Source organism: Gobio gobio (genome assembly GCF_949357685.1).
Source record: "Gobio gobio genome assembly, chromosome: 1".
NCBI lineage: Eukaryota > Metazoa > Chordata > Actinopteri > Cypriniformes > Gobionidae > Gobio > Gobio gobio.
Window position 1 is genome coordinate 48,750,809 of NC_137097.1, and position 19,665 is coordinate 48,770,473.

At 43.2% G+C, this 19,665-nt stretch overlaps 1 protein-coding gene across 1 annotated transcript in view; it reads left to right on the forward strand.

Moving 5' to 3' along the window:
* grin2aa (glutamate receptor, ionotropic, N-methyl D-aspartate 2A, a) overlaps positions 1-19,665 on the forward strand; it is a gene marked incomplete at its 5' end in the record, with an annotated part of 173,218 nt that overhangs the window by 141,630 nt on the left and 11,923 nt on the right. The window contains 5 exons of the mRNA XM_079810610.1: positions 6,364-6,535; positions 6,860-7,013; positions 7,450-7,575; positions 8,253-8,482; positions 17,503-17,663. Coding sequence (XP_079666736.1) covers positions 6,364-6,535; positions 6,860-7,013; positions 7,450-7,575; positions 8,253-8,482; positions 17,503-17,663 — 843 coding nt within the window. The remainder of the gene's footprint in view (positions 1-6,363; positions 6,536-6,859; positions 7,014-7,449; positions 7,576-8,252; positions 8,483-17,502; positions 17,664-19,665) is intronic.

The following is a 19,665-nucleotide window of genomic DNA, read 5'->3' on the forward strand; positions in this document are numbered from 1 at the left end:
GAAGAATATATGATCTCATAGGATCACTATAGCCTGTTCTGTATGCATGAAGATTAGTCTCATCAAAGAACTGAGTGCACAAACAAACACACGAGAGAATACATGGATTCCACACATGTCCACTTGCAAACAGGCCAATGCTCTCTGTTGTTTTCCTCCAACGGCACAATTCCCACTCAAGCATCCATTGTGCCCGTTTGGAGGAAGAGGAGGAGGCAGGAATTACTGGGGCATGCAAAGACACTGGCAGGATGTATAGTCCGGTCCTCCCTGAGACAGACCTCTCTCTCTCTCTCTCTCTCTCTCTCTCTCTCTCTCTCTCTCTCTCTCTCTCCCTCAGCCTCACTTTATTGGTTCTTCATCTTCTTCTTTTTTATCAGCCAACTTAACTACTGGGCCATAATTACAGCAAACAGAACTAGAAGTTGGTAACTTTTTAAATTCTGTGTGGTTTGATAAACAACCTTTAAGTTTACATTCCTAAAAGCTTTATGGTAAAAGCTATAGATTTCACTCATAAAGCTCACCTGTCAGTGATATGTACAGCATTCATTTGTTAATGTATTGTCAAAGGCATAGTTCACTCAAATACACTCAAAAGATTTGTTAAAGAAATTAATAGTTTTATTCACTGTTAAAAACAAATGTTCCAAAAGGTTTTCACAGTGATGCCATAAGAACCATTTTTGGTTCCCCAAAATAACCTTTCAATGATCAGTTCTTGTAAGATATTTTCTTCTTCATGGAACCATCAATGCAATAAAGAACGTAGATGCATTAAATTGATCACAGTAAAGACTTACATTATTTAAAATATATATTTTTTTAAATAAATACCATTTATATTTTGAACTTCATCAAAGAATCATTAAAAACATTTCCACAAACATATTATGCAACATAACTGTTTTCAACATTGATAATAATAATAAATGTTTCTTGAGCATATACTCATATTAGAATGATTTCTGAAGGATCATGCAACAATGAAGACCGGAGTAATGATGCTGAAAATTCAGCTTTGACATTATAGGAATGAATTACATTTCTAAAAATATTATAATAGAAAACTGTACTAATATTTCACAATATTACTGTTTTTACTGAAGAGACTTATTTCAAAAACATTAATACTTGTCTTTATGAGTGAACTAATCCTTTAACCTCAAAATAATGAACTATATTAATGTGAAGATTTAGCTTTTTTTTTGGCCCAGTCTGACAGACAGCCTAACACTCCGGCTGATCTTTGTCAGAGATAAATTTGATGATGTGGGAACGGCAGCTCATCTGGTATCCTCAGCTGTCATTTTACCCTCTACTTCAGCTGCCACTGAGGTCTGTGGCTGCAGAAACTGATGCAGTGCCAGCTTGACAAGCCACAGACACAGAGGAAACATGCTTCAGTGACCAGGACACACACACAGATGCAAACAATTCAAGATCACTCTGAGCCACTGAGATATTTGTGCTTTCAAAGCAAATATCAAGAAATCAGATATATGAAACCTGTTGTCAACTCTATCAGCTCAGTGTATTACCTCCATATTTTAACATATTACATCTGCCTAGATTCACACACTGTGTTGTCTTGGCAAGGGACCACAAAGTAGCATGCCATATTTCTCTAAAAGAAGAAACAAAACAGTGTCTCTTCATAAAAAATGTAATTGGTGTAGTAAATGCAGTGAAGAAGTGGTCTGGTATCATCATAAGGGAGCCCTTCTTATTGCTGCTGGGTATCGAAATGTGAGGAAGACTCTGTAATAATATGGATTCTGCCATGTGAGAGTTTGAATAGAGCCTCTGCAGGAGCCGGGGGAATTCATTGTGTGCGTCATAGCCAGCACAGAGGGGAAGAGATTGATTTTAAACTGGATTTTGCCTAGGCAGTCGAATGTGTGTGTCTCTCTCATTGTAGAGAAGGGAAAGTTTGTTCATTTCTGCAGTCAGAAGGCATGCGGCCACTTCTTGCTGCCAAAAACACTCCTCTGCTTTTATGCAATCAGTGCTAGGCTGGCTTTACAATAAACTCGCCCCACCAAACACAATCACAGGAAACACAAATTTCATTGCTCAGCTTATCAGTTTTTAGTAGACAGCACTGTCTCTGTATTATAGACTGATTTATTTTGTTCAGATATTGGTTGTAGAACAGCTAGGACAGTCAGTGAGCACTGTAATTGATTAAAAGTGAAAGTTCACCTAAAGGTGCAGTGATTTTTTTTGTGATAATTTCAATCAGAAGAGCCATTTTCTTAATTTTTTTCTTTACTTTTTTATTATTTTATTATCATTATTCTTTTTTCTTTTCTTTTCCCCTGTAATAAAGGTGTGCAATGCTCATGCGCCGGAAGTATTTGCAAGTTTTGCATTATTTTGAAGTAACTGATAAGCTGTTGCATGCAGACTACATGGGGGGGTACATGGCGATTGCAAAAAATAGTTCACAGTGAGAAGAAGGAATTGGCGTACTTAGGAGCAATCTGTGGAGACAAAGTATACTCATAAGTGTTTTTTCTTATAGTGTTGATCTGTTTAAAGAACATAGAGAGCTGAGTCTTAATTAGTTTCAATCTAAAAGTTAAATGAGGTTCCCAGGTGGCTTTGCTAGTTTAAGTGTTGTCTGTCTGAACTCCGCAGTGGAGATGCTCCACTCACAGATGGCGGCTTGATTACTAATGCAGCTCTGTCCTGTCTGCAACCCTGTCATTTTTTCTAACCAAAGTACAATTTTTTTTTCGACAAGCTTAACTACTTTGTACAACTGCCTGCTAATTGGAGATTGTGCTATATTCACTGCAGTCTCTCATAATTATGTCCAGAACATGCCTCCCCCAGAGAGGATGTTGTGCAGACTTGTGGTTAAGCATCTGAGCTGTTACCCAAAAGATTGTAGGTTTAAACCCAACAAGCGACAGTCCATTAACCTCTGCCATTGTGCCCTTGAGCAAAGCACTTAACCCCAGGCTGCTCCGGGAGGACTGTCCCTGTAATAAGTGTACTGTAAATTGTCTTGGACAAAACCAAAAGTTTCACATACCCCTGTCTCAAGTGTAAAGATCTCTGCAAATAAAAAATATGCACAATTCTTCCTCATTACTTGTCAATCTGACCATGTTAAAAACATCTGACAGCGTTAAATACAGGTGTATGGAGGACTAGTAGTGCCACTTATAAATGTAAATTAAATTAATTGATTAAAAACTATTAAATGTATCAATTATATATATATATATATATATATATATATATATATATATATATATATATATATATATATATATATATATATATATATATATATTAGTTAAATGTAACAATAAAGAATAAATTGAAGTCATTTTTTTAATCCTTGTGCCATTTGGCATAATTGAAGTGATTTATTTATTTAATTTAAAAAAAGTTTATACAATTAATAATTAATTCAATTATTGTTAAACCAATGGATTCATTTGAATGGTATAAGCCTTAATTTTAATTTAATAAGTGGCAAGTCCTAGTCCCTTCCAGGTATAAACTTCAATGTGTCTGGCTAACCATTTGGGATTGGATTACACCAGACAGATTTTAATACCAGGTTGTAAACAGGATCTTTATTTGGGTGAGGTTTTACCCTTCAGGTGAGAGTATGAACACTTAGACATAAGCTGGAGTAATGCAGGTCCTACTCCAGTCAACGCCTCCTGACAGTGTCTAAAAGCTGGACCTTCTCCCCCAGTCCAAATGAAATACTAATCTTGACTGCCTTTAAATAGAATTGTCTTCCTCCTCGCTCGGGAAAACAGGAACCCCTCTGCAATTAAGTCTGCACAGATTGGCGGTGGTCTTTATGAGGCATCAGAAATCGCCAGCCGACTGCAATTTTCACCAGAGGTTTGGCACTCCCTTGATGGCTCCCTGAGTGGCTCTCAAGGGAAAGCCCTACTCTTCATTGTAATTAAGAAATATCTCCACTGCCGGCAGCAAAAGGCTCTATCGTTCATGCTTCAGCACACTATACCTACTGTACTGTACTGTAATCCCAGCTAGAGACTGATCTGCACAAGCAGACTGCTGTCCAAAATATGCTTTAGACAGACTGCTGCTAAACACGATTGTGACTCCTCTTCTGAGTGCTTAATCTGTTTTGTTTACAGATTGGTTATACATGCAGTGAAAATCATGTGAAGCTCACATATCCAATATACAGTTACTATACTAAATGAGGGCTACAAGGATAACAACAGCCATTTCGCTCCTAATTTCATGTGGTTGGTGATTTATAAACATGAAGTAGCATTGACAGTGTGTGATGTATGTAGTCATGAAATCAGAGACTCAACATTCAGGGCTGGATTTCCCGAAACCTTCTTAGTGCTACGTCATTCTTAAATTGTACCTTAACGTTAATACGTGTTTTCCGAAATGATCTTAGCCGAAATGATAGTATGCCTTCTGTAAGTCATTCGTTCGTAAGGTTGGTCTGGAGCACTATACCTTATCTCTATTGACAGTTCATTCCGATAGTTCATTCCACCACTGTTCTTTCCATCTATAAAGAATGGCCTACTACCTACGTCTATAGGCCTATGAACATAATTCTGCTAATTGAAGTGTTTTCTTGCAAAGAATACAATTGTCATTACACTCATGGGTGTTAGCTTTTTAATTATATTATCCAAAATTCAGCTGCTGACACTCTCCTCTTTCTTTCTTTTACCCCACTATAGTAGCTGTTGTTTATGTTTAGCGCGTTGCGCCTTTATTGAGTAGGTCATCCAACAACAGAAATGAGTGATTTACACCAATAATGTGATGCGGGCAAGTAAATGAAGACTATGGCAAAATATATAATGATAATATAAATGGCATACTGCCCGTTAGTGGGTTTATAATTGAATACTTGTTTAATCAATACTTCATCCTCAATAAACCCGTCTCCGGCATGTTGCCTCCGATCTTTTGAATATTCCGCTCTAATATGACCCCTGACCTGTAAAGATGCCAGAATAATAATCATACGCTGTTTGTTAATTGGCCAGAGGAGAACTGGCACCCCGACTGAGCCTGGTTTCTCCCAAGGTTTATTTTTCTCCATTAGGTCACCTGATGGACTTTTGGTTTCCTTGCCACTGTCGCCTTTGGCTTGGCTTGCTCAGTTGGGGACACTAAATTTTCAACTAAATATCCAAATAAATCTAATTAGTAAACTAAATTAACCATATAAACTAAATTACTGATCTGCCCACATTGTCACTGTATGATAATTGAAATGAGCTAGACATCACCTTTTCCTCCGGAGCGGCTGTACGGCCGAATAAAATTCTGTTGCATTATTTTCCTGTTTATCACTGTGAAGCTGCTTTGAAACAATCTGCATTGTAAAAAGCGCTATTTATAAATAAAGTTGACTTGAAGTTGACTTTAGTTAAGTTATACCTTTAGAGTCTTCGTAGCGCGCTAACTGACAACGTTATCGGGAAATGCTGCCCTGATCACAAGTGCTCTGAGTACTACATTTCTTTATGTTCACACTAAGTTCAGTTATATTTTGAATTGAATTTACTCCCTAAAAATTCAGGGTCCAGAGAGCATGTTGATTTAAAACAAAAGGCACTTCTGTAAATGACCATTTGTAGTTATTAACATTTCTTTCATCAAAAATATCTTACTTGAATCAGATTAAACTGTTATTATCTACACTGCCATTTGAAAGGTTGGGGTCGGTACAATTGTATTTTTCTTGGTGTCTTTTGTTCACCAAGGCTGCATTTATTTGATCTAAAATACATTAGAAACAGTAATATTGTGAAATATTATTACAATTTAAAGTAACCATGTTCTATTTTAATATATTTTAAAATTTAATTTAATTATGTGCCGAATTTCACATGATCCTTCTGACATGATGATTTTGTGCTTAAGTAACATTTCTTATCATTATCAATGTTGAAAACAGTTGTGCTGCTTAATATTTTTGTGGAAACTGATTTTTTTATGATTCTTTGAATAGAAAGAGCAGCATTTATTTAAAATAGAAATTTTTTATAACAATGAAAATGTTTTTACTTTCACTTTTGATTAATTGAATGCCTTCTTGTAGAATACATGTAGGCTATTCCTTTTTTTTCTATTTCTTCTTCTTCTTTTTTTAAACTGACTCCAAAAAACAGACCCCGAACTTTTGAATGGTACTGTGATTCTTGCAATTTCAGGAGTGACTTCTGTATTCTGTACACACATAATTACAATTTAGCCATTAATTCCAATATTTAAATGTGCAAAACTTTGCATGACTGTTCATTGCAACACATGCTATATCTCTCTTTAAGTTGAAAGTCCCTTTAAGTTAAGCTGTGATTAATGTGCTCTATTCATCAGCAACACCACCGAGGGAGGAGGAACGTACATTAAAAAGTGCTGCAAAGGCTTCTGCATCGACATACTCAAGAAAATTGCTCGGAATGTGAAGTTCACCTATGACCTTTACCTAGTGACCAACGGGAAGCACGGGAAGAAGATCAACAACGTGTGGAACGGCATGGTGGGAGAGGTGAGAATATTTAAATAGCCAAATCTGCTTTTCCGTTTACAGAGCTAAACAAAGATTAGATGTAATAAAGTTTTGTTCGCAGAAGCGGAGTGAGCTTCTCTCTCTCCCTCTCCACTGGAAGTAATCAGTCAAAGCCTGATAGCAATCAAATGTGAAATTGGGGAAAGGAGCTAGATATGTGTGTTTAGTTTGGATCCAGAGGGAGTGAAATGCTGTTGAAACTTAAGTTTCATTTTGTTGCAAAAATAAATCGCAATCCCAGGTGTTCTGTACATACACTTCGCTTTTGTCTAAACCTTGGTGTTGTCTTGACTTCTGCCACAGGTGTTGAACAAAAAAGCAGTCATGGCCGTGGGCTCCCTGACAATCAATGAGGAGCGCTCAGAGGTCATCGATTTCTCCGTCCCCTTCGTGGAAACGGGGATTAGTGTGATGGTATCCCGTAGCAACGGAACCGTCTCTCCATCAGCGTTTTTAGGTAACTATCTGCAGGGCATAGCAGCAGTTTTCCTGACGATCACGAGGGGCGCATCTTATTTCAGTCTGTCAAAATATTGAGGTCTTCTCACCAATCAAAGCGCAGATCCCACAGCGATAGAGTCTCCCACAAATCTGCTGAAGTGGACCGCTTTTAGATTCATAGCACCCTGAGTGCTCCTTTATGCTTGATGGCACTAGATCAGCAAGCCATTATTTAATTAGCATAAGGCCAATAATTACAGGGTCTGAGAAACCTCCCCAGTGGACACTTGCCAGTTTCCCATTTACAGTACTTCCCACTGTAAAGCTCTTTAATCTCTTCAACTTGTCTATAGTCACATACCATGCAGAATGCCTGCATGATAGTCGCTGACTGTGTCGTTTTTCCCCTGATCTACCTGTCACTTGCTCCTCCTTCTCCTCCCTCGCTGCAGAGCCCTTCAGTGCGTCTGTGTGGGTGATGATGTTTGTGATGCTGCTGCTGGTGACTGCAATGGCTGTCTTCATGTTTGAGTACATCAGCCCCCTGGGCTTCAACAGGAACCTCGCTCAGGGCAAAGGTATGTAACTAGCACTCTCTGATACTCCCTCCCTCTGCGGTTCCCCTGCAATGCAGTCACTCTTTCAGTTTTGGGCACACTCGTAAATCCTTGCCCTGCTCTGGTAGAGCCTGTCCCTCATAATCTGTACCACAACCCCTCTTTTCTTTAGTGAAATATAAAGACTTAATTTCACTGTGTTCAGTGCTGTGTGGTTTCAGGCTCCAAGTTCAATTCATTTCCATTTGATTCAAGTGGATCAGATTTAATTCAGGTAGTCTCATTTGGAGTGCTTTTGTTATGTGGCACTAAAAAGCATTTCTTCTCTTGTTAGATGACTCACCTGAAGCTTAGATTTTTCAGTTTACAAAAGGGAAGCATGTCAAAGAAATCTAAAGATGAATCAGGTGTCTAGTTTTACACCCACCTTACAAAGGAAGCGTTTCCAGCTGCACATTGTGTATTTATCCCTATTTCCCACTGTTAACTCTTGCATGCAGTTCTGCTTATATGAAAACGACGGACTATTCAAAAATATAAAGATTAACAGCTAAGCAGTAGGGTGCTGTACATTGTCATTATTATGTGCAAGTACTCTAATGACCGTGCAGAGGGGAAATTATACTATTTCTAAAATGTAAGCACTGAAAAAGGATTTGGCACAAATGAAGGATGTTAATAAAACATGTCTTCCGCAGACCCCCACGGACCGTCTTTCACCATGGGGAAAGCAGTGTGGCTGTTGTGGGGCCTGGTATTTAACAACTCTGTGCCCGTGCAAAACCCCAAAGGCACCACCAGTAAATTCATAGTGTCCGTCTGGGCCTTCTTTGCTGTCATCTTCCTGGCCAGTTACACTGCTAACCTGGCTGCCTTCATGATCCAGGAGGAGTTTGTGGACCAAGTGACAGGTCTAAGCGACAAAAAGGTAAAACGATATATATAACACCGTTCAAAAGTTTGGGGTTAGTACGATTTATTCAGCAAGGATGGATTACATTTATCAAAAAGTGACAGTAAAGCCTTTTGCAAAAGATTTCTATTTCAAATAAATTATGTTCTTTCTAATCATCAAAGATTCCACAAAAATATTAAGCAGCACAACTGTTTTCAACATTGATAATAATAATGAATATTGATAGAATATTAATAATAAATGTCACAATTTTAGACTGATTTCTGAAGGATCATGTGACACTGAAGACTGGAGTAATGATGCTGAAAATTCAGCTTTGATATCAGGAATAAATTACATTTTAAAATATATTAAAATATATAGAAAACATCTCGGTTACGAATGTAACCCTCGTTCCCTGAAGGAGGGAACGGAGACGTACGTCGGAACTGACCGACGAATTGGGATCTGTCTTCAGAGACCAGTCTACTTCGAGTGTATTAAAAACGAGCCAATTGTATTGGCATGCGGTCCACGCACCGCCCCGCACCGCGGGTATAAATACGGAAGTGGAGTACCGCATATTGCTTTTCCAACTGAGGAGCCGAATAAGTGACTCAGCCCTTCAGCTGAAGCACAGCACCTGGCGACGGGACGTACGTCTCCGTTCCCTCCTTCAGGGAACGAGGGTTACATACGTAACCGAGACGTTCCCTTTCAGTCGGTCATGTTCGACGTACGTCGGAACTGACTGACGAATTGGGATCCCTACCAACACGCCAGGGATGCTGGCCCTTCCAGCGCCCTGCCTGAGCTCACTGGACCACTCCTATGTTGGAGTGGGAGTCAGGGCTCCCGGCAGGGAAGGTCAGTCACTGCTGTTCCTGCAAGACCCACTCAGCGTGACTACTGGATAACGCTGGGAAGCGTGCCAGTCTCAGGGAGATGGAACGCTGCGGAGCCACGTCCTCCAAGGGAGGAGAGGTAGAATACTCATAAGGACTAACCTATCAGGGTAGTGCAACATATTGCAGTCTCTGGGGTGGATCCAACCTGATCCCAGGGGGGAAAGAACACACCCAGAGACGACAGAGCGGGGCTCTGTCAAGGGAAAGACACGGGGCTAGCCGAGTAGGTTAGCAGGTACCGTGGAAATACACATATGGGGTCGCCGTGAGGGGACCAACACATATGGAACACAGCCTACACACACGTTCCACAAGCATACGGGTGCAGGCCTGGCGTCAGACGGCCGCAACGTCTGACACCGAAGGGGTGACGGAGGAGACAGGGTTCACCATTTCTGGGGAACACAACTGGAGAAGGTAAACGCACGAATCCGGCCATAGGCGGGAGTGGCGTAGCAAGCCGACACAGGAACGGGCACTTCACGTCTACCGCCCGTTGGAGGCGAGTACACGGGAAGAAACCGGCTCCACACGGAGGCTATAGAATCTAGCGAACGTGTTAGGTGTCGCCCAGCCCGCAGCTCTACAGATGTCTGTCAGCGAGGCGCCTTGAGCCAGCGCCCAGGAGGAGGCAACACTCCTTGTGGAGTGCGCTCGCAACCTGAACGGGCAAGGCACGTCTTGCGATTGGTACGCTAAGACGATAGCATCCACTATCCAGTGGGCTAACCTCTGCTTGGAGACAGCCTTTCCCTTCTGCTGGCCTCCGTAACAGACGAAGAGCTGCTCTGAGGTCCTAAAGCTTTGTGTTCAGTCAACGTAAGCGCGAAGAGCGCGGACAGGACATAAAGCCAGGGCTGGGTCTGCCTCCTCCGAGGGCAGAGCTTGCAGGTTCACCACCTGGCCCCGAAAGGGAGAGGTAGGAACCTTGGGCACGTATCCGGGCCGGGGTCTCAGGATGACGTGAGAGTTACCGGGCCCGAATTCTAGGCACGATTCGTTGACCGAAAGCGCATGCAGGTCCCCCACCCTCTTGATTGAGGCCAATGCAGTCAGGAGTACCGTCTTCATAGACAGGATTTTTAACTCAACGGACTGCAAAGGCTCAAAAGGAGGGCCCTGAAGTGCTCTGAGCACCAGGGCTAAGTCCCAAGAGGGTAGCGAGATAGAACGAGGAGGATTTAGTCTCCTCGCACCTCTGAGGAACCTGACGATTAAGTCGTGCTTCCCTAAGGAATTACCTTCAACTACATTGTGATACGCCGCTATTGCTGTGACGTACACTTTCAGGGTGGAGGGAGACAGCCTTCGCTCCAACCCTTCTTGTAGGAAAGAAAGCACAACATTAATCGAACACTTTCGGGGGTCTTCGCGAGAAGAACACCACTCACGAACAGGTTCCACTTCAGAGCATAGAGGCGCCTCGTAGAGGGGGCTCTAGCTAAAGTTATGATGTTGACCACTGCCTGTGGCAGGCCACCTAGAACCTCCGCGTCCCGTCCAGGGACCAGACATGGAGTTTCCAGAGGTCTGGACGCGGGTGCCATAGAGTGCCCCCTCCCTGAGAAAGAAGGTCCTTCCTCAGGGGAATCGGCCAGGGTGGGGCTGTTGCGAGGAGAGTGAGTTCAGCGAACCAGGTCCCGTTGGGCCAGTAGGGCGCAACTAGCAAGACCTGCTCCTCGTCCTCCCTGACCTTGCACAGTCTGTGCTAGAAGGCTCACTGGGGGAAACGCATATTTGCGTAGGTCCCAGGGCCAGCTGTGCGCCAGTGCATCTGCCAAGGGTACCCCCGTTCAGGGAATAGTACCACTGGCAATGGGACGAGTCCGGAGTGGCAAACAGGTCTACCTGTGCGGCTCCGAAAAGGTCCCATATCAGCTGGACGCTCCGGGGGTGGAGTCGCCACTCTCCCGGAAGTGGACACTGACGAGAGAGCTTGTCGGCTGTCTGGTTCAGCGCACCAGGGATGTGAATGGCACGAAGCGACCTCAGATGCTTCTGACTCCACAGGAGGAGGTGGCGGGCGAGTTGGAGCATGCGACGGGAGCGCAGACCACCCTGACGGTTGATGTACGCAACGGCCGCAGTGCTGTCCGTGCGGACTAGTACGTGTTTGTGCTGAAGCAGCTTCTTGAAGCGACTTAGCACAAGACGTACTGCCATTAACTCCAGGCAACTGATATGCCAATGCAGCTGGGGCCCCGTCCACAGACCCGAGACTGCCTGCCCGTTGTGCGTGGCCCCCCAACCCGTGGCTGAGGCATCTGTGAATACCACAACATGCCTGGACACCTGTCTTAAGGGCACTCCAGCCCGTAAGAACGAGGGGTCGGACCAAGGGTTGAAGGTTTGGCGACAGTACGGGGTAACTGGGACCCGATACTGGCTGCTCTGCCACGCCCACCTCGGGACTCGGTCGTGTAGCCAGCGCTGAAGCGGTCTCATATGAAGCAACCCGAGCGGCGTTACCGCGGCTGCAGATGCCATTTGCCCCAGGAGCCTCTGAAAGAATTTCAGTGGGACCGCCGTCCTGCTCTTGAATGTATTCAAGCAGCTCAACACTGACTGGACTCGTTCCTCTGTGAGGCGCGCAGTCCGATTGACCGAATCCAGCTCCATGCCGAGATAAGAGATCCTCTGCGTGGGACAGAGTTTGCTCTTCTCTCGGTTGACCCGAAGGCCCAACAGGCTGAGGTGACGGAGCACCAGGTCCCTGTGTTCGCACAACTGCTCTCGAGACTGGGCAAGTATAAGCCAGTCGTCAAGATAGTTGAGGATGCGAACGCCGCGTTCTCGGAGTGGAACAATGGCTGTCTCTGCGACTTTCTTGAAGACGCGGGGCGACAGGGACAGCCCGAAGGGCAAGACTTTGTACTGATATGCCTTCCCCTCGAACGCAAAGCGTAGGAATGGTCTGTGTCGAGGGAGAATAGAGACATGAAAGTACGCGTCCTTCAGGTCGATCACTGCAAACCAATCTTGGGGATGGATGCATTCGAAAATGCGTTTCTGCGTTAGCATTCTGAACGGAAGCTTGTGCAGGGCCCGATTCAGAACACGCAGGTCCAAGATTGGCCGTAACCCACGCCTTTCTTGGGTACAATGAAGTAGGGGCTGTAGAACCCTGACTTCATATCGGCTGGAGGAACCGGCTCGACCGCGTCCTTCGCCAGTAGGACATCGATCTCTGACTGCAAGACATGGGCATCGCTGCTCCGCACGGAGGTGAAGAGGATGCCCCTGTACTTGGGAGGCCGGTACGCGAACTGACTCACGTAGCCGAGTCTGATAGTACGGATGAGCCAGCGAGACGGTCTGGGGGCTCTAGCCAGGCCCCCAGAAGCCCTGCAAGCGAGATCAACGGCACTATAGACGTACCCGGGGTGGGGCAGCGAGGTGGAACGTTCAGACCCAACCCGGACGGCCCGGAGGCGACCCGGAGTGGTGTCTGATCGTTCCAGGGTGGGGCAGTGTGTGGGAGAGAAGGCCCGGGGGCGTCCTCTAGCCTCACACCGCCCCCTGGCGAAGAAGAGAGGGAAAGCCAGGAGTGGCAAGGCCCGGGGGCGTCGCACACAGCCGGCTTGAGCCTCTCTGGGCCCAGGGACAAAGGAAACTGCTCTGAGAACGTGGGTACCGCTGGACTCCGGAGAGCCAGCGGCAGGACCGAAACGAAAAATATATTCTCCCCCCGGTCCTCCTCCGGGGGAGGGAGGGGTGCGGACACCGACTCCCTGAGCAGTTCCCCTCTTGCTGGGCTGCCCGTTTCAGGGCCGCTTGCCCTTGTGCTTGTCAGCGGACTTTGCGGGACCCTGGATGGGTTGGGCGCCTCCCTTGCGCCCGGCCACCTGCTACCTGGGTGGAGGCTGCTGCTTGGCTTAGCAGGGGCGGAGGCGGACGCAGGGAGACACCCTCGGCGACAAGCAGATGGAGGTGCTGCAGACGACGACTGGGTGGAGGCAGCAGCTGGTCGTCATGGCAGGAAGTTTTTTTTTTTTTTTTTACCTCCATCTGCTTCTGGGCCACCAAGAACTGCTGGGCACAGTTCTCGATGACGTCGCCAAAGAGGCCAGCCTGACAGACAGGGGCGTTGAGGAACCGAACTTTGTCGGGCTCACGCATATCTGCCAGGTTAGCCCCAGCTTTCTGGACCACTAGTGTGGACATCGCCTGACCCAGGGAGCGTGCAGTGACTTCCGTCACCCGGAGGGCGAGGTCCATCACAACACGCAGTTCCTGCATAACCCCTGGGTCGGGACTACCCTCGTGCATGCAGGACAGAGGGCAGTGAGAGAGGGAAAAAACTTAAACATTATGGCCCTTTTGGCGTTCCATATTTTGGCACCAAATAGTTCCACACTGCTAAGTTTTTCCAATGCACATCCGGGCAGCCACCCCAGAAAGCATGGCTATCAACTCTGAATCTGATTCAGCATGAGCACACTATTATAGTGGGAAACTCAGCATTATCATTTCCAGCGCATAACAGCCCTCTCTCCGATGCAGCAATTGACATCTGTCCTCCGCCAGAGCCCCAAATGAAACGCTAGGTCCCCCCTTTTTTCAAAAAAGGACCAGCAATCCCATCCGTAAGCTACCAGCAGGCATGTGGGACAATGGGAGTGGCCGTCCGACTTGACGGCACACGGCACACTGAACACCAGAAAAGAAACTAGATCGGGGAATAAGCAATGGGACTCAACCCCGTTTGAGGTATCACAGTCTCGACCGCGCACCAGAGGACCGAGTGACGCGCTGGGTTGCAACCCCTGCTGTCAGCCGACGCCAGACGCCAGAACGCGGATCACCCACGAACGCAATCTCACATGTTTATATGCGAAAGAGATCGTGGCTGTCAAATGAGGACAGGAAACAACCGCATCCAGAAACACGGTTTGAATGACATCTTGAAAAAGACGCAGGGTCAAACCGTGTTGCTCTTTTTAGAAGGAAATGCTCTTTTAGAAGTGCTGAAGCACTCAGGGAGATGACCGCGGCTCACAGCAGTCCGATTGCAAGCCTGCGTGTGAGCACTCAAGAACGGAAACGCCCAGCCAACCAACACAGGAACAAGTGTATGTTGCAGCGGCCGCTCGCTGACTCGCGCCGTCACACCAGCACCCAGGTAAGAGAGCGATCCTCCTCGAGACTCGTTTAAACACTCTTCGCAGAAACAGCTTGATACAGCAAACCGTTCGGCTCCGAAGTTAAAAGCAATATGCGGTACTCCACTTCCGTATTTATACCCGCGGTGCGGGGCGGTGCGTGGACCGCATGCCAATACAATTGGCTCGTTTCTAATACACTCGAAGTAGACTGGTCTCTGAAGACAGATCCCAATTCGTCGGTCAGTTCCGATGTACGTCGAACGTGACCGACTGAAAGGGAACAGTTATTTTAAATTGTAATAATATTTCACAGTATTGCTGTTTTTTACTGTATTTTTTGATCAAATAAATGCATCATTGGTGATTGGTGAGCATATCAAAATCTTACAGACACCAAACCCATTATATATAAATATTTATCACTGTTATAATATATAGATTTTTTTCAAGAAAACCATTTAATATTATTCACGTTCCTTTCAAGTCATGTAAGGATATTCATTTGATGGGTCTTGTGGCAAGTGTGTGTGTCTCCCAAAGATCTAATGAAAGCTATGCCACTGATGGCAGCACAGTGGTTTCGATCCTGTAATAGCACAACAAAGTACTTTGACCTTTGGTAAGACGTTGCAGTCTCTGCTGGGTATTAACTGCAGTCTAGAGTGTTTACTTTGCAGACTTGAAGTTATGTTGACCGCTGGATGTTTTGTTCATAAGGCTCGTATCCAAGACTAACGAGTGTTCCTCCTTTACATGAAAACAAAGACTTCACAACTGATTAGTATCAGGGCAGAGAAAGCACAAGAATCTTTCAAGATAATCCTGCCGCATGGCTGCCTTTTTTTAAATTAATTTGGATGCTTGGACATTTTAAAAAGGACATTACATTGCAGAATTAGTATGTGGAGGAAAAAAACCTAAAACAGAACAATAAGGATGGCCAATTGCCCAGTGCCATTAATAATATAATATAATATAATTAGGGCTGTCAAGCGATTACATTTTTTTATCTAAAAACAACACAATATTAACTTACTTATGTGTTTTATTAAACTGTTGTATAAGATCAGTATCACCCTCGTTACTCATGACATGTTTTATTGCATGATACTCTAGGCCTATATCATGTGTAAATGTTCACATGAAAAATTGGTAATGTGAAAGCTGTCATGCGGACCCTGGTGAGCTGAGCTCAGGGGTACCAAATTCGTGACTGCCTGAAGGAGGTTGTCTGAGTTCGGTTGCGCAAATGTGCTCGAACTGTGCCGTGATTCACGTGAATGTGAAAGCAACACGGACTCGGGTGTGAAAGAAATGTAAACTCTGCATGCTTTTTTATCAGATGACGATGTATTTAGTTCAATAAAACACATGTAAGGGATGATAGTGTTGAGGATTTACCTTTATACAAGCAAGAGTAAGCCTGCAGTGTATTCGAGCGTAGCACCGACGGGAACAATCGCGCTCTGACGCGGACTACGACAAACGTGCCCAGTGTAAAACAATTCTGGCAGGTAAAAAATATCCTGTTTGAAAAGAATAATCTTCAATAAAACATAAAACATAAAACAAAGCCCAAAGCTCTTTGACATAGATTGTGAACTCTCTTATGTAGTGGTGAGCTCCATTAAATTAGAATCATTTGTCTTGTTCAGCTGTCATGGGACTTTTTGTTGGTGTTTTGCTGTAAGCTCAGCATTTGTGAAAGGTGTAAAGTGTTGTGATGCAAAATTTCATCCACAGAATACAGAGCATTGGGCTTTTGTACAACAGATAGTAGTGTATGTATGAATGTGTATTTTCCTTATTCACTTTGTCCATTCAGCAACTGTGTTATTTAAGTGTTGTCATGGCTACCCAGTGAAAATAAATAACCATACTGAGTCAAGTACAGGGGGAGCAGCAGGTGTAGACTGGCTCGAGAAGAACTCCTCAGCTACTTGTTCCAGACAAAAAGGGCACTGTTTGGGATGTAATAGAGAATTAATGGTATAATAAGACAGGCAATGTCAGTTCTCTAAAAAGTAGGGCAAGAGGAGAGCTGAAGCCATGTATGGGCCTTCAGGAAGAAGTTATGAAGAGTAAGAGTAAATAACTAAAAATTAGTACACTTATGACACAGTTTGCTCATAAAGCCAGACATTAAAATGGCATAACTCTGGTCAAATATTCAACAAACAAACACATTCAAACACATCTACCTGCAAAGTGCTTCTGTTATATTATTATTTGGTCCTATAAGTGATGCAGAATGGATGAAGAGAGATTCTTGAGCAAAGCTGCCTGGCTTAGATTTGTGTTGTTTGGGTCTTATCACAAGCACACATTAACTTAGATTCGACCTGATCCATAAATACTCATCTGGACTGATTATTAAGTTATTAGTGATCAATTAAATGAAAATTATGCTGAAAGAATTGTCATGGTACATTCTTAAAAGTAAAAGTTCCAAAGTGGGGTTTTCGCAGGAATGCTACAGAATCATTTTGGGTTCCCTAAAGATCTTTTTAATGAACAGCTCTTAGAAGAACCCTTTTTCTTAGTGTGCGGAACATTTTAATCATCTGAAGAACCCTTTTTCCTCTATAAAGAACCTTATGTGCAATTAAAAGGTTCTATACTTGCATTATGCTGAACAGGATAAGATGAACAAGCTCCTCTTAAACATTTGTTTAAAACTTAATTTAGTGTATAATGGTTTCATACAACATGTTTCACAATATTGAATGCACATAAAGATTCTTCAGTAGTTTTTAAGTTGTCTTTTGCTTCTTTAGAGATTAAAAAAAGTGTTTAATGTTACTGTACATTATGGTTTTTGTATGTAGGTTTTAAAAGTACTAGAGAATGAAAAGTCCTTTGTGAACTTGAAAATATTTGGCTTGTAAAACCCTTTTTGGTTCTTATTGGAAGCAGTATGTTTTGGAGTGTAAGTGATAAAACTCAATGTTTGAGTGTTTTATTGTCTGTATTTATTGCCATGGAAGCATTTTATTTCTTGCTGTGCTTTTATTGATTATTTTGTTTTTTTACTTTGTAGTTTCAAAGTCCCTACTCCTACTCCCCTCCTTTCCGCTTTGGAACGGTCCCAAACGGCAGCACAGAGAGAAACATCCGAAAGAATTACCCCGACATGCACCAGTACATGGTGAAGTACCATCAGTCCGGGGTGAACGATGCGCTAGTCAGCTTGAAGACCGGGTATGTATATCACACCCTCAATGTATTTGTCTTGTCAGTCTGAGCAGAATGGTTGAAATAACGAGTGAATCATTGTTTTTCTGGCATATTACTGTCTTACATGCTGGCTGTGTTTCCCTAAACTGACAGGGCTATTATTAAAGGGATTAGTTTGCCCAAAAATGAAGACTTTGTCATTATAAATGTTTCTTCTATGGAAGGTACATTTTTCAGGCCACTATCAAGGCTGTCAAGTTAAAAAAAATAACTTTGAACAGTTATTTTTAGCATACTTATATTTATTATTATTTGTATGTAATTATTTTATTTTATTTCAGTTTTAGCAATTTTAGTATTTAAGTTTATATTTATTTAAGTTTATATCATTAAATATTTATTTCAGTTTTTAAGTTTAGGTTTTTCATATAATATTTCAATTTTATTTTATTTCAGTTAACAAAAACAATTGTTTATGTTATATTATAAACTATTATATATGCTAATATTATAAACTCATATCAAAATTATAAACTTCTCCCCATTATGGTCATAGCTGAATTAAAGGAGCATTGTGAGTCAAAGAACAAAATAAACATTAACACAAGATATATTTTTTTTTTAATCACGCTAATCCCTAGATGAATTAAACCTCAGTTCTAACACAAGAAAGTTGAAGATGATGACGAAATCAATGATCAAATGGCCCTAGTTCATTTTCTGACAATTTTACTGTTTACTAAGACAATTTAGCGTCATGTAATTCATGAAATACAAGCAATACTGCCTTCTGAATATTAGGGGGTACAGTGAAAGAGAAGAGCAGTAGATCAGCAGCAAGGGATATTAAACACCTTTCATTATCTCTTTAAACTGCAGCAACACTGTGCCGTTGCACAATATTAAATAAATTCGCAGTATATTAATAAAGTGTCGATGATTTTCTTTGGTTGTACACCGCATAATTTCTTACTGCAGATCCAGCCAGCACCGTTACAAAAGAATCATTGAGCAAATCTACTGGATGTCAGCGTGATCCCTGAGTTACATTTGACATTCTTAAAATGTCAGACAACCAGACTAATGAGTCTTAGACAAAGGCTTTTCCAACAGAGAGATCGAGTTTGACAAGCAGCCCACATGGCTCCAAATGTCAGTTTGTAGGTGGGGTTGAAAGTCGGGTGCACACAGTGCGAGTTTTGTCACGTTTTTGCTGTTTAAGACCAATTTCATAGGAGATTTTTGTCGTGAGCTTGTCTTTTTAATGAAGAAGCACAAACATCCTGGTTTAGAAGTAAGGTTTTATTTATCTAGGGATTAGCATGATAAAATTGTGAATTTTTTTATTGTTGTTGTTTCTTTTGTGTTTAAACCATGATGTTCAGTTGAGTTTATGATAATAAATAATAATACAGTCTGTTCCCAGTGTTATTATTTTTAATTAAAATTGAAAAAAATAAAATAAAAAATAACATAGCTCACAGTTGGAGGGCATGAATGTAATGATGCCAGCACAGGCTGTACAGACACCTTGCTTACTGATGTAACCCACATTCCCTGATGGAGGGAACAGAGACGTTATGTCGAAGACATATGGGGTCTCACTTGGGAGCCCCAATCACCCCAATCATGGCCAGGGGAATTGGCGAGTGGAATTTGCATGTCAAGCCAATCCCCCCATACATAATGGGTATATAAGATGCTGGAAAGCTTCTACTCATTCAGGTTTATGCTGATGAGCCGAGACTGGGATCCGGCCATTCACCGGGGTGGTTCTGGGTTGTGGCCGAAGCGACATAACGTCTCCATTCCCTCCATCAGGGAACGAGGGTTACATCAGTAACCAAGACATTCCCTATCTGACAGTCATGTTCAGCGTTATGTCGAAGACTAACAAATGGGGTCCCTGTATAGAAAGCTCCGTAGCCACTGAATGTTGGAGTGGCAGATTCTGGCAAGCTCTAGCGTGCCCTTTTGGCAACTGCTCTCATACAGTCGTAACCTACCCAGCGCCCCACGTAAGCCC